General features: G+C 37.6%; 1 protein-coding gene across 8 annotated transcripts in view; it reads right to left on the minus strand.

Moving 5' to 3' along the window:
• LYRM4 (LYR motif containing 4) overlaps positions 1-14,362 on the minus strand; it is a 94,460-nt gene that overhangs the window by 63,768 nt on the left and 16,330 nt on the right. For all 8 annotated transcript variants that reach the window (XR_008576155.1, XR_008576156.1, XR_008576157.1 and 5 more), the window contains exon 2: positions 12,897-13,017. Coding sequence is in view for 1 of the 8 variants with exons in the window: in XM_054818766.1 (XP_054674741.1) it covers positions 12,897-13,017 (121 nt within the window). In the remaining 7 variants the exon portion in view is untranslated. The remainder of the gene's footprint in view (positions 1-12,896; positions 13,018-14,362) is intronic.

The raw sequence follows: 14,362 nt of genomic DNA on the forward strand, positions 1-14,362 counted from the left end.
CACCTCTTGTTATTTCCCCAAAAGAAACATTTATTTTTCTAATATTATTTTCAACTTAAGCAAATGGTGTATCTCTAACTCTACGTAAAATACCATTTAATTCTACAGCATTTCAGATAAGAACTAATTTAGTCAACAGCTCCTTTACAAGTAGCATTGTAAAATTAGGTCCTACATGGTAAGATATTAAAATAATTAATTTTATATCATATTTGAGTTTAACAACATTAATGACTTATCTGAATTTTTGTATGTATATGTAGGTTTACTTGAAAAACTGCAATTCACCTTTAGGTTCTCAATTAAAAAGACAAGCAAAATTGTAAAACCCACAAATAGCTGCTTCCCTACTATTCTCTTTTCCTATCCTGGTGTTCACACTGGCTCTCACTTAACTAGAAAATAACAGCATTAACTATTAAGTCTTTCTTCACTGCTCATTAGGCAGGGTTTTTAATTCTTATATTGTCTTTGGTGTGGCCCATAAAACACGGTAAGACTGACAAATAACGTGGTTAGCATCCTGCCAGATTTCTGTTTAAGCAGATTTTCTCCTCCAGTCTACTGCTACATGGATGTAAAGGGGACAGAGAAGAGAGGGAGGTACATGATAAGGGGATACCTACTGAGATAGAGGGTGTTGGAATATCATGCTTTTATTCCTGCTGTAAGCGTATTTTGGGAACCTGGGCAAATAATTTAGTTCCCTATGCACCAAAGCCTTTAAATATATGCTTAAAGTTAAACAGAAGTAGCCTCCTTCATTTCCACCTCAATTTCATAAGGACAGGCATGTGGCGAAATGTACAGTTAAGATCAGGGTGCTTTGATCTCCCAGAGCTCACTGCTACTTCTGCAAAGGAGCAGTAGTACTAGTAATTCTCTCTGCCCTCTGCCTTGCTTGTACAGCTGACAGAAGGGAAACAGTCCCAGCCCTGACAAAGCCCTTGGGATGGCACAACAAATGTATGTGTACTGTCATACCCACAAAATTATTAGTAATAAAACTAGCACTTTGAAAAGACTTACTTCCTTTTTTTACCCATAAAGAATACCATACATGTGGAAAAGGTATTTTACTGTCAATGGATTAGTTCTTCAGTATTATTCTACAGCACGACTTTGCATACCAATTTCCCCCCCTCTTCCCCCATGAGCATACATACAAATCATTTAAAAGCAATTTACAACACATCAAACTGCTTAAGGAGACTCTTAAAAATCTAATGTATGAAGTTAACCATTGGCATGATTTATTATTGAAGTTCCACTGTTATAACTTGACAATTAAGAAACATTGATAAATGTAAACACATTATTGATGTCAATTAAAAAGCACAAGATTGATTAACCTCCCACAGGTATACTGGCACAAGCAGTTAGAGAGTAATCACCCCCCATAAGTATTCACTACTGACAAATGTGCATAGAAATTAGACTGCTGTGAGACAAAAAGTACTTTCAATTAAAATTAAGATCATCTGAACACATAACCAAAACATTGGGTCAACAACAAAATCAACAGAATTACAAACAAGATCTGTATTAATGTGAAAGGCTAAGTGACTAGGTCACATAATGCTCTCATTAACCATACAATTGGATGAAAATATGGTTAAAAATTACCAAAGCAACTGCTCAGTGAGTGAATGATGCTCACAGGAGAAAGACTATGAACGTATTATTTAGCCACTACAGTGCAATATTCATAACTGCCCTGGGGAGGGACAAGACCTTGTTAACAGGATAAACATCAGATCTTCGTTTCAAAGTATGTATTTCTGTACATTCTACAGGTTACCAAATTATAAAGGTGAACTCAAAACCCTGCTTAGTAATGGTTCATGTCCTGCAAAGCAGCCAGCCTAGGAAGGACGTTCAGGCAGTCCATACCTCGAAGGGGGGACGCATACATCTGACATACCCCAGAGAGAATAACAACAGGAATCAATCAATTTGTGATTTAAATATGACTGGAAGAGTTTGGGCTTCTTTTTTCTTCTTCTTTTTACTTGCTTTCAGAATTAATGTACTGGCATAATGCCTGTCACCAAGATGAAGGGCACTGCAGCTATAGCTTTCAACGGCCAAAAAAAAACCCTAGGCTCACCTCAGAAAGCACAGAGCTAAAGACAGCAGCAATGCACCAGTACCAAGGAGACTGCGTAAACACTAATTAAACTTCTCTCTACACTCTTTCTAGAAAACAGTTTTCCCTGCTTCAGCTTCCAAGGGCTGGATCAGACATGCTGATACTGGAGTCTAGCAACTTTCTTCACTAAAGCTTGGCCTTCAACCACAACCTCATGGATCAAACATTTCCCTCAAATACAAGCAGCTTACTACAGAGACATTAGACAGAATCCAAATTACTGCAAAAAAGATAAAATTGAAACATAGCATGTCAATGATAAAGCATCTTTGTTTCAAAGAGCTTTATGTGAAGGCCACACATGTTTATGTTTATTGCCAAAATAAAACTAGATAACTTCATTTACCCGGCTGCAATTAAGTCAAATTGTATAGTAACAGAGACCATGTTTAGAGCTATGCTAAACCACAGGGGTATTCAAAGGACCCCCAGAAGATTACAGTACATGTATACACACCTGATACAGAGGACCATGAAGAAGGCTTTTTTTTTTTTAAAGTAACTTTGTCAGATGTTTATTAAATGACAGTTAACATTGGCGAGGTTTATAAACAGGTTTCATTTTGATAAGCAATTTTTAAGATACAAAAACAACTGGCACCTTTGCAACTGGGATAATGGAAAAGTTTGAGTGACTGAACCAACAGAAGCGGCATGAAAATAATAAGATGGGCAAATAAAAAGCACTCATGAAGCCAGATTCTTGGAGCAAATAGGACAAATAGAGCTCTTTCCAGGCTGGCCTTATGCTGAGAATGAAGATGAGAAGAAACTCTTTAGACTTGACAAACTATCTGTGGAAGAAAAAAAAAGGTATCTGATTTAGAGCGGCAGGGGAAGATTTTACATACCGTATTCTCAACGTGCTGAGGTGAGAAGCGTGGCCATCTGAAAGGCCAGAAAAGAATGCAAGTAGCATCAAGAGGAGCTAAAATGCTTCCTCTTCCCTTCGTTAGCTGTAAAGGGAAAAACTAACTGTAATATGCTGAGAGACTAATGACTGAGCATGGAGGGAGAGAACATCATTGAAAATAAAATTGTACCACAGCTACAGGACTAGGTGACTTGTCAGATAGTGAGGGCATCAACACCAACATTGTCATCCTGAATTACAGACTGCAGTTCAAGGGCAGTAGAACAGAGTCATGGGGATTTGAGGCACCAGACAAACGTGCCAAAACTCCTCCTGGAGGGAAGCATGCCTGCTCAATTGCAGTGCCATTGAACCTGACATTGTCTCCTTTCAATAAGCAGTACAAAACCAGGAAGGAAAGTTTTCTCAGCAAAGAAAGCCAAATACAACAACAACAGATTGAAAAACAACCAACAAACTTGTAATAACAGCACTGTTGTCTCCCACTTTTTTTGGAAGTCCTCAAAACAGAAATCCCTTTCATTTCCTCAAGGTCTAGCTGTACTTAAAGCTGGTCTACCCCAGGATAACACTACTGAAAGGGGATGCTCAGGAGAGATCTATGTTCTGATGTGAATGTAAGTCACAATACATATGCAAGGCTTTTACAAGGTTATGTGTTTCATAAATAACACACAAAACTGCCATACTTCTCTTTTTCCTAATCAGTAAAAAAAAGATCCTCCACAAACGTGCTGCTCTGCAGCAGCCAGCACAGAGCAAGAAAGACAGAAAGTTGCTCAAAGGTTAATATGCTTTGATGCTAGAAACTCAATCTTCAAACCCACTACAAACCAGATCAGTAGGCTTCAACTCAAGATCACACAGACTAGAAACATGGCAGGAGCCATGTGAGCTGTGACCAAAATTACCAGCGCTGATTTCCACCTTCCCTCTCTTGGCAATAGTTTATATTTATACTAGGACACACATACACACACTTGCTGTTACTCACCTGATCTGGAAGATGCCCCCTTCAAGTTTTGTTGCAACAGCCACCCCTATGAACCATATTCATTTACACACTGGGCAGAAGCCCTTGAGACACCAAACACAGGAAAGCAGAAAGCACGAAAGGACAAGCAGTAGATGATCACATTTCCCTGAAAACATGAGCTTTCCTTGCTTCTGGAGCTTTCTTCAGCACAGACTGGTTCAATCAGTGCTGCTGTTTCAAGAAGCTACTAACCAGCCAGGCTGATGAAACTTACTCTTTTCCATGTGGAAGTTTATACCTAGCATTTACTTGATCCGTTGTGACATACTGCCACACCACATTGCTCACTAGAAAGTCCTTCTCCTGTCCTTCAGCCAGCCCTCCTCTGTGCAAAACATCAGATGCTCAGAGCTCCAGATGCATTATATAACTACTCGTTATTTATGATAAGGCCCCAACCTCACTGGATTAGCCACTAAATACATGTAACAAAAATAATGACAGCTCTTCATGACAGATAATTAAAGTATTTTAAAAGCAGCTGCCAACGGTCAGTCTTTATATTTTTTTTTGCAGGAAAGGTTGCTGCATACATCAAATGCTGTGTTTTACACTAAGGTTCTTAGATCAGAAAGACAAAGCCTCATTCTATCTCTGAATCGCCCTTGCTTGTAGCCTAAAGGTTACTTTCAACACAGGGTCTACTTTGGTATTTAATACTGCAGGCAGAACCTGCCACTTGTAATTTAGTCAGCACAGCAAACATCAGCAAATCACTTGTGAAAATACAATCTTGCTCTCCATCAGGAGAGTTAAATGACAGCCTAAGGAGTAACACCACTCTGGAGACTCCCACAGGTGTAACCTGGAGAGCCATGCCACCTGAAGATGGGTAAAATGTCTGTTATACTTCATGCACATTGAGATGCCAGAAATTAAGCTGAGAGGACAGCTCTGGGCTTTTGGCATCTGTTACAATATTGCATATCTCCAAAGCTATCCTATGTGCCAGGATGGAAATCTATTTGAAAAGGCTGGCCGAAGCGGACCCCACTGCTAACATGTCCTGTGAAGGGCCAAGTTCTGATTTACCTGGGTTTCTGCTCAAATTTACCAAACCTTTTTCAAAGTCACTCCTATTACAATTGTTTCTTTGTTCCTCCTCCCTTTCCCCCCAAAAAAAGCCTTATGGATATTTACTGGACGTAAAGTGTATTCAGTATAGCTCTGAATTTAATGCCTCCCCATTTCAATTTCAAGCTTTCTTTTGTTTACTAAAAGACAGGTATTATCTATCCTATGCTATACCTTCTTCCACCTGCATCTGCGTCTCTTTCCAAGTAAGGAGCACTAAAACTTAATGTATGTTAAGGATTTCTGTTGCTTTCTTAATCATATTCTTCCTTTTAGGCTACTGTTATAAAAGAAGAAATATACAAATGTATATTTCTTGAGTTATGTTTTCAAATCCCACAGAAAGTAAGTGCAACCTGAACATAATAAATAGGATTTAAATGACCTTGAGGAAAAAAATATTGAAAAATTATCACCCCAAAGAGCTTTGGAATTTAAAGAAAACACAAAACAAACGCACAGAAAAGTCCCCCCAATGCCTTCTAAAAACCAAAGTCAGCTGATTTCAATTCAGGTTTTGGCTTTGCCACAGGCTTCCAGCACAGTTGCTGTAAATGCATGCAGGGAACCAATCAAGGGAGAACTGATGATCTGCTAAAGCAATGAAAAACTCACTGCCTGTATTACAACAGGCTAGGAGCAAAGAGAAGTGCAAGAGGCTCATACCAAACATTTACTAAATTCTAGATGCCATTGCAAGTATTTAGAAGTATATAGATGCTTCATTACCTTCAAAACCTGATAGTGTGCAGCGACTTGATAAAATTGTTTTAATAGGATCTTCGTCCATTGTTTGGTTATGTCATTCACCTGCTCCTCTTCTGTGAATGAGGCATTTGAAAACTCTTTCCTGTGTCTACACTTGCTTTAACAAAGTAAATGTTAAAGAGACAGGAATAGCGCACTCTATGCATAATGTTGGCTCTATCCTGGTTGGAATGTGTAGGTGCAGCTATAATAAATAGAAATATATGACACTAGTAAAAAAGCAGAAAGCTTCCAAGAACAATCCTCTTATCTAAGAGCTGTAAGTCTGTAAATTTTTTTAGAACAATAGGTATTTGTCATTGTTAAACTAAAAAATTTGAATTCAAGGAACTTCTGAAGAAAAGCAGTAAATTAATCTGTGATTTTGAAACTTCCTTGCAGTGACAAACTTGATAAGAGAAAGCCATATTAGAGCTCCGACATAACTGGGTGCCAACAGGAAAACATGACTTGCCAAAATCATACATTCCTGAACAGTGGTTGTGGGTGCTGCACTCTGTACTCAGAATGCTTAAAGAGCTTTTCCAGCTATTCTTTCCTCTTGGTTTCAAAACTGTTAACATAATCAAATACATTAGACCGTATTTTGCAACTTACTTACATATTCATAAAAATTAGAAATACAACTTGCAGCCTGAAACTAAAACTACCAATAGGAATTTTCATAATGAACCTTCTCCTGCTAAAAGCATCCAGCCTACAGTGCTTTGCAGTATAAACACAGGTATCTTCAGATATACAGGATATTTCTTGAAGGTTGAGAAGTTCCTTGAGACAGTCAATTCCAATGTCACTCACAAATGCATAAATTGGTACCAGTCCTCTGAATGCTCCACAATATGCTTTCAGTCCAGAGATACACACTCATGTTGGCATTTACTAATTTACCTGCTATTGCCAGATATCAATCACAGGATTACTAGAACTGAACTATGGAAAACAATGGGAGTATTTGCTGATAAAGCCACAAAGGATGAGCAATAAAATCCAAAGCAGGGGCAGTAAACTAAGGTACTTCCACAATTTGTTTTTTAGAGTAACTATAATTCAAATTGCTTGTCTTGCTAATATTAAACATGCTTTAATATTTATGATTTTGATTAACAGATTACCAGTTCATAATAATAAGAGTGCTGTATTAGTACATTCATTATCATTTCCACTTCCATTCACCTGTTACTTGAATCTATGGTATTGCTAAGATGAGATACTGCTAATGAACATCCCAAGAAGGCGCAGTGCTTGGCTACACACAGCTGCACTGGCAACTTGGCTTGCTAAAAAAAAAATCCAGAAGAACTGTTGGACTGTTTTTATTTTACACAAATTTCAAAACAAGACCAAAATAATTTTTATTAAAAATGGCAAACATGGAGAAACATAACAACATGAGACTGAAATCTCACACTTGGTATGACACAGGCTTTTATCAAGCCATAGTCGTGAAGCATTTCATTAAAAGAAATGGAGCTAAAATTACTATTATCAATGAATATTGCAAGGATTAGAATGTACTTACAACATGCTGCCAACATGAAAACAGCTGCAAATACTCAATAGTTATCATTATCAGTGGAACCTTTTTAACAGAGTTCTCATACTTCAAAACCATGTTTCTTCATTCTTCTGCACATCTGAAGGGAACAGTAAGAGATCAAGCCTGAAGAAGAACAACTTGGACTAAGAAGAAAAGTTCATCTGTTCCCTTAGAAAACGCTGCTGACCAGCCCGCTGTAAAGGAAGCAGATCCACATGTCCTGACTGTTTAACCGCTCACAGTGCATCTCTTGTGTCCCTGCCAACGATTTGTGCAAACTATGGTTCTCATCAGTTTGGACTATTTAAAGGGACAAACAAAGGCTGTGAAACATCCAAATTGTTTTACTGAAGAGTACTGCAGTTGTGTGATGTCAAAACCAGTATAATTGATGCTAAAGCCTCCAGAGGGGCAAATTCTCCTACAGCTAACATATTCCCATAGCGACAGAAACTCACAAATGACATCATGTTAGCATAGCTGGGGAATGGCCATTACGATAAACCTCAAAACTTTTGAAAACTTTCTATTTCAAACTTGCTTGTGACAACACATTTCTCACAACTCCCTTCTTTACAGGAAAGACACCACAAATTGTGCTGTTCACACAGTAAACACACACACAAAAAAATCTTCAGCGTTAAGAAAAGAATCAGTTGTTCCTTCCTCTAGCCACTACTTTTACATTGAAACCAATAACAAGCAGAGGAGGACTAAGGTAGAGATTAATGTTCCTCCATGCTTTTCAGCTTTATAAAGCTACTTTTATAACATCCAAGCAAATTGTACAGTGACTGACATGAACAAAATGACAGTAATCTGTCACTATTTCACATTTCCCACTAGGCTGATTCAAATAGTTATTTATGAACCTTACACTTCAATGGTCACTTTGATGACTAAACCATAAATTAGAATATAAAGTGAATATAAATTTGATCTTAGAGTAACAACAAATTGTCAGCAAAGTGGGATATTATTTAATTTCTATCGACATGCTATGAAAAAGTCAGCAATACCAAGATGCACTACATCATAATAAACCCCAAATTTAGCAAAAAAAAGTACGCTAGATCTCATGTTTGCTTCAGTGCTTCTGCATTTAAAAATAAAAGCACTTTATATTATGCTTGGTTAGTTTTAAGTATAAAGTCTTAATAATGTTAGATGACTTCATTACGTAGATCTTCAATTAAACAGGGAGCATGAATGATTATTTTTTCCACAGAGCATGATTAAATTTGACAGCAAGTAAATATTAATATGAATTTAGTTGATAAGGTTTTTAATAGTCCTGATGAAAAGCTTACTTTTGAGACAGTGTTGCTATTTTTCCAATATTTATCTCTTGCTTTACAGCTGAAAGTGAGATGACACCGAAACATAATAGAAGTTCTGCAAAGAACAAGTTCTCAATTTTTTAGATTTTTTTGGGGGTGGGGTGTGAATGACTCAGAAAAAATAATCGTTATTAACCAAACATCAAGTCTTGCAGGGACTCGTGTGAAAAAATTATCTTGATAAACTAATTTTCTTTTATCAGATTATTTTCTGTTAAAAAGTTCCATTACTTATTATGTTACTATGTGTGTTACTGTCTCTCACTCCCACAAACATAAGATAAACACATACACCCTTCCAAAACTGAATGCAGCATGATTATACTTTGCCTGGAAAACTTCCAGAAGTGTGACATATAAGAGATACTTAAACTGAAGTTTCACTGTTTTAGCAGTGTTAAAAATGGGAAGTTGTGTCAGACTCTTAAATATTCCTTACTTTTCAAGTATAGCTGTCCTGAAATTCTTACATGGAATGGTACCAAAATGTGATCCAATTTAAAACTAGCTTTAGTAGATTGGTTTCGCATGTGGGAGAAACCCCTTAAAGAGCTGAAATTTGAAACAACAAAACAAGTAAAACCCTGCAGGTTTAGCAATAACTGAGGCCATTCTGCATTATTCTGGTATGTCCCAGTGACAAAGATACCCTCCAAGTAACAAATGCACAACAGAAAGACAGGTAATGTCATTTGCTTGACAGCAGTTTGATTGTAAATGTATTTAAGATATTTGTATTAAACACTAGTTTTCTAGGCTTGCAAAACTAAAACATATGTGGAGAGATTTTCATATTCTGAAAATTCAAGCGGTGCTATTCCAGGGAACCAGAACCGTACATGCCCTTTTTGCTTCTGAACATCTTCCCAGCTGAAAAATTCACGCCTGCATATAAAACATTTTAAAGCAAGATTTATGTATTACGTGGTAGAGCGAAATGTGGCTCTCAATGACTTCCCTCAATCTCAAGCCAAGAAAGATTTCTTATAAAATTTCTTTGCCATTATTACAAAGTAGCAAAATGGAAAAAAAAAAGTAGCAGATTAAAATGGTTCTGCTGGTGCAATGAAAATTGCAGAATCTATGCTAAGTGAAAACAACAAATCTTCTCTAACCTTTTATTGCTGTCATTTTCTTGAATGAAGAATTAAATGCACATTTTTACCAGTGCAAAATACAGGCCGGTACATGAAACATGAACCTAATGTTCACGTACAGGCTTCTTAGAGATACTTGTGTACATACAGGCTTGTGTATATGTTTATGTATGATCAAAATGTTCACTAGCAAAATGTCCTTCAAGCCCAACTACCTCTTTACAAAGGATGGTGACTAAGTATACCAGTCAGAGATTAACCAAGTCTGCCTGCTCTTCCTAGTCTTTCCAAAGCAGCTGAAAGACCTATCTGATGCCAAGGGACAATCTTTAGGCTAAAAGAAAACTTCATAAAAGGTGCAAGACGAGACCCACACCCTAGAAGGAAAAGAGTTTGCCCTGTCAAGAGGTTGTTTTAGAGAAATGGTATCTTTTTTCAGGGTCTACAGTAACAAGGCAATCTGGATGTTCACAGGGCTCAGACAGTAGAGTGTTTTATTTTAAAATCTGTCTCAGACAAGTCAGCAGAACCATATTTTGTGGAAAGAAAAGCTGGAAAGTTTTTATTTTAGCAAGACTTACCCACCATCTAACTTAGAACTGCCTTTTATTATTTAGGCTCATATAACCAGCAAGAGACAAATCCTACCCACATCAAGTCAGGGTACCCAACATTAAGGTACTACAAATGAGCATCCTCATTTCAGCATCCCAGATACATATCTATAAAGGACTAACAAAACTTTCCACCTATTTCAAGTGCTTTGATACCTTGAAATTGAACTCTCCTCAGAAAATGGAAGTACTTGCTATTATAAAAGAGTTGTGCCAAATAGGTCCTAATTAAGATATTTTAAAACAAAAATAAATTTAGTACACTTCAGTAATCCATTTCATGGCAAAACAGTTACTGTGGTAGCCTCACTAATGTCATCTCGATTTATCAAAATATAATGTTTACATTCTTACTTTCAATCATAGAGGATTTTCTGACATGCTAACAGGAATTTATCTTAGCCACAAACAAGAAGAAATTTTCTGTAGCATTTTAGTATGGGAGATCCCATGTCCACAAATTGTTACTACTTTGATACAGATTTTTATAAGTGGCAGATTTTGGCTCTGTGCATTCTTATCTTTTGCCACCCCTGACATGGATGCATTCTTCCTGTTTGAATTAACTGAACTTTGGTCTGGGCAGATGCTCAGCAAGTAGACCTAACTGAAGTTAATCCTATTGTGTGAAAACATCAATGAGGACTCAGCACCAAACCTCCAAAAAACCATTTGGCTGGAAACTGGGAAGGTAAGAGGCTGAAAGTGCATTTACACAGCAGAAAATCTGACTACAAATCAACCACTTTACACTATAAACACCTGCAGCCATCAGGGCCCGTTGAGCTCTCCCTCCATGGCAGCTGACTGCGCAGCAGTGATCTCCCCTTGAGCAGGGACCACTCTCAAGGTTACCCCTCCAAGCTGAGAGATCCCTTACCTGACACCAGACGTCGATAGGTTGGTAAGTGACATTTTTGCTCGCATGTAACATTCCACATACATATAGTAAGCTTAAGTGACAATCTTTGTATCCCAAAGCGTAGTAAATAGTATTGACCACCAAACCATCTGTACTTATTAAATATTTTACATACCTAAATTCACTGATTAGAACTCAATAAACTAACTACTAGCTCCGATCTAAGCAGTCTCTGACTCTTCTGCAACAACTCCTCCTACATTGCCTTCTCCAGCCTCTAACACCTCCCTAGAGAATACTGAATATCAAGGCTCTCCAAGATAAAACCTCAAAAAGAAGAGCTGAAAATGCTAATCATCACCTACAGATAGGAGAAAAAATACCCCAACATTTAAATATAATTGCATTGAATCAATCCAATCTGAATTACCTCTTTGAGAAACACTTTTAAAATACAAAAATAGCAGTGTTTGGTTTAAAAAAAAAGATAGCAAAGCTATGGTAGCACAAAACACCACCTGTTCCCGGGAGAAGAAATGCCAAAGAAATAATTTAACTTGCACCAAAATATTCATACTTAATTGTCAAATCAAAGGGCCCAACTTCCAACTGAAGTAAGAATCCAACTAACTGACCTGTTGGTTGTTAAAAGATTCACGTTAAAACAGACCATGGAGGAACGGGTGCACACATTCATTCAATATTTAATAGAAGTACTACTGAGCTCTGACTGATGTCAGTAAGTGCAGATTTTGCAAGAAGGGACAGCTTAAGCGTTGCAGGAGCCCTTAGAGAGTTCAGGTGTCAAAGCTCGCTTTCTTCAAATTTCCAGTGGTCACTGTAGATAGACAGTGGGTATATACAAGAAGTAGTAAAGCATCTAAAGTTCAACAAAATATAATTCATGTCTAAATAATATGGTACCCAGTGGAAGGAACACAGATGCTATAAATGCTACTCAAAGTCAGAGAAAAATACTGACAATGACTCAACTTTTTCCAAAGAAAAATCTACCACCCTGCTTGAACACATTTAGCCAGCATTTACTTAATTCACTTTAGTATTTTCTTGTTCTGCTACTGTTCTAACACTGTATCTGGAGGTGGGGAAAAACACACACAGAAGGCAAGACTATTCAGAGTGAGAGTCACAGCCACTCTTCTAAACCTGTGATGGGAGGACGAAAGTGTGAGGAAAGGAATTTAATACACAAGCTACAGGAAACGGATTCAAAGGAAAATTAGGGCAGACTAGAGAAGCAGAGTGAAGAGATAGTAAAAGAAACAGCAGAAAAGGTAATGGAAGAACACAAACTTTTGACAGCAAGGCCTGTTCTGGTCAATGGAACAAACATCCCTAAACCCCCTACTGCAACCATCAGGAATAAATGGATGTATCCACCGGCTCAAACTCAGACACACAAAACCTACTGTTCATCCAGAGGTGTTTTGAGCAAGGATCTATTTTTTCCATCTGTAGTGGCATAAGACAGTTAACTGAGGAGCGTACAACTCTTAGATAAAATGAGAGAAATAAACATACCTGCCGATGAATAACCTCTAGATTTGCTTTGGCTTTATTCACTAGCTCTTCTATTTTTTCAGAATCCTTTATATTCTTGTTTTCTCTGAAGGCATCTCTTATCCTTCTGATGGCATACATTCTAAACACAAACAATAAGACGTGTATTCATTGATGTGCCACAGTTCATGATATTTCAACATTCTTTAAAACATGCTGATTTTTAAAAATAAAAATACATACACATATATATTTTGCCCAGCTTTATACATATATCCTTTTATTCAGGGTCTTGTCTTGCCTGAATCGAAACAGTGATCAGATTCTTTAATTACGGAAATAAGTGGTTTTACTGAAAGCTGTCATAGAAAAAACTAATATTTCACATATCAGTCCAGTCCTTACTGCTTGTTATTGCTGTAAACATACTGTTAGATGGCTGGCATAGATACTGCAAAGCTCAAAGAACATAAGAAAAAGCCTAAGAACCAAAAAATCATCCCCCAAAATTATTCTGAATCAGTGTGACTACTGATATTCTGCATACTCTAAAGGTCATTGAGCTAACCACTAAATACATTGTATGTTATTACTAGTTCTGATTTTGTAATCTAGCAGTCAAAGGTAGACTGATGGACCAACCATAACAAGAAGTCTCCCTTTTCCCTCTCCTGAGAAAGCATATTTCACCCCTTGGTCCAACACCTTCTCATCCATTTCCCCACTAAGAAACAGTAACAGGACACGATCTCTGCAAGTAGGAAGAGGTTATGATCTCTGCTTTCTGAGAGGAAGGTCCAAAGCTGCAGCTATCTCCAAATCTCTCCCCTTTCTTTTCAACCCAGTAAAGAGCCTTTATGCAGCCTGTAGCGTACTGCTCAATAAAAAATAAGGCCAATTTCAATATTAAAATAAAATTTTCAGAGTAGTAGATACTTTCATTACATGCATGCTCAGGAGGGGAAGGAGAAATGGCAGTAAACTGATCCTGCTCAGCTATCTTGATAATCTCCTGCTTCTCTATCAGCACATCACATCAGTATCAATTTTACTACAGAAAGTAAAACCCCATGTGTGGCTCTGGATGGAAAAAAAAAAAGGCTGCTGCACCACAAATAGTGTAATATTTCAACAATCATTTTTGATCTTGTATAAAAGTGAAACACGAGACACAAAATTGTCTGAAACATAGACATAAAAAACTCCAAAGTTGATGTTGAAAAATAAAAATATTGAGGGAGGAGACTGAGGAGGGGAGAGGAAGAAGGGGAAAGATGAATAGCCAGCGGCACTCCGTACCGTTAGATGGTGCTATCCAGCTCCTAATGCAGCCTCCACCGGCCAAGCAGCATATTTTCTCTTTGAGCTCATAAATAATACATTTCAATCACAGGAATCAGGATGGTTATGGAGTGCCACCCTGCTGCCGCACACTGGCAGATGGTGCGTGATTTTAATTAGGGCCTGTTCACCTATAGTGTGACACT

The sequence above is a fragment of the Grus americana genome, chromosome 2 (assembly GCF_028858705.1).
Source record: "Grus americana isolate bGruAme1 chromosome 2, bGruAme1.mat, whole genome shotgun sequence".
In the NCBI taxonomy this organism is placed as follows: domain Eukaryota; kingdom Metazoa; phylum Chordata; class Aves; order Gruiformes; family Gruidae; genus Grus; species Grus americana.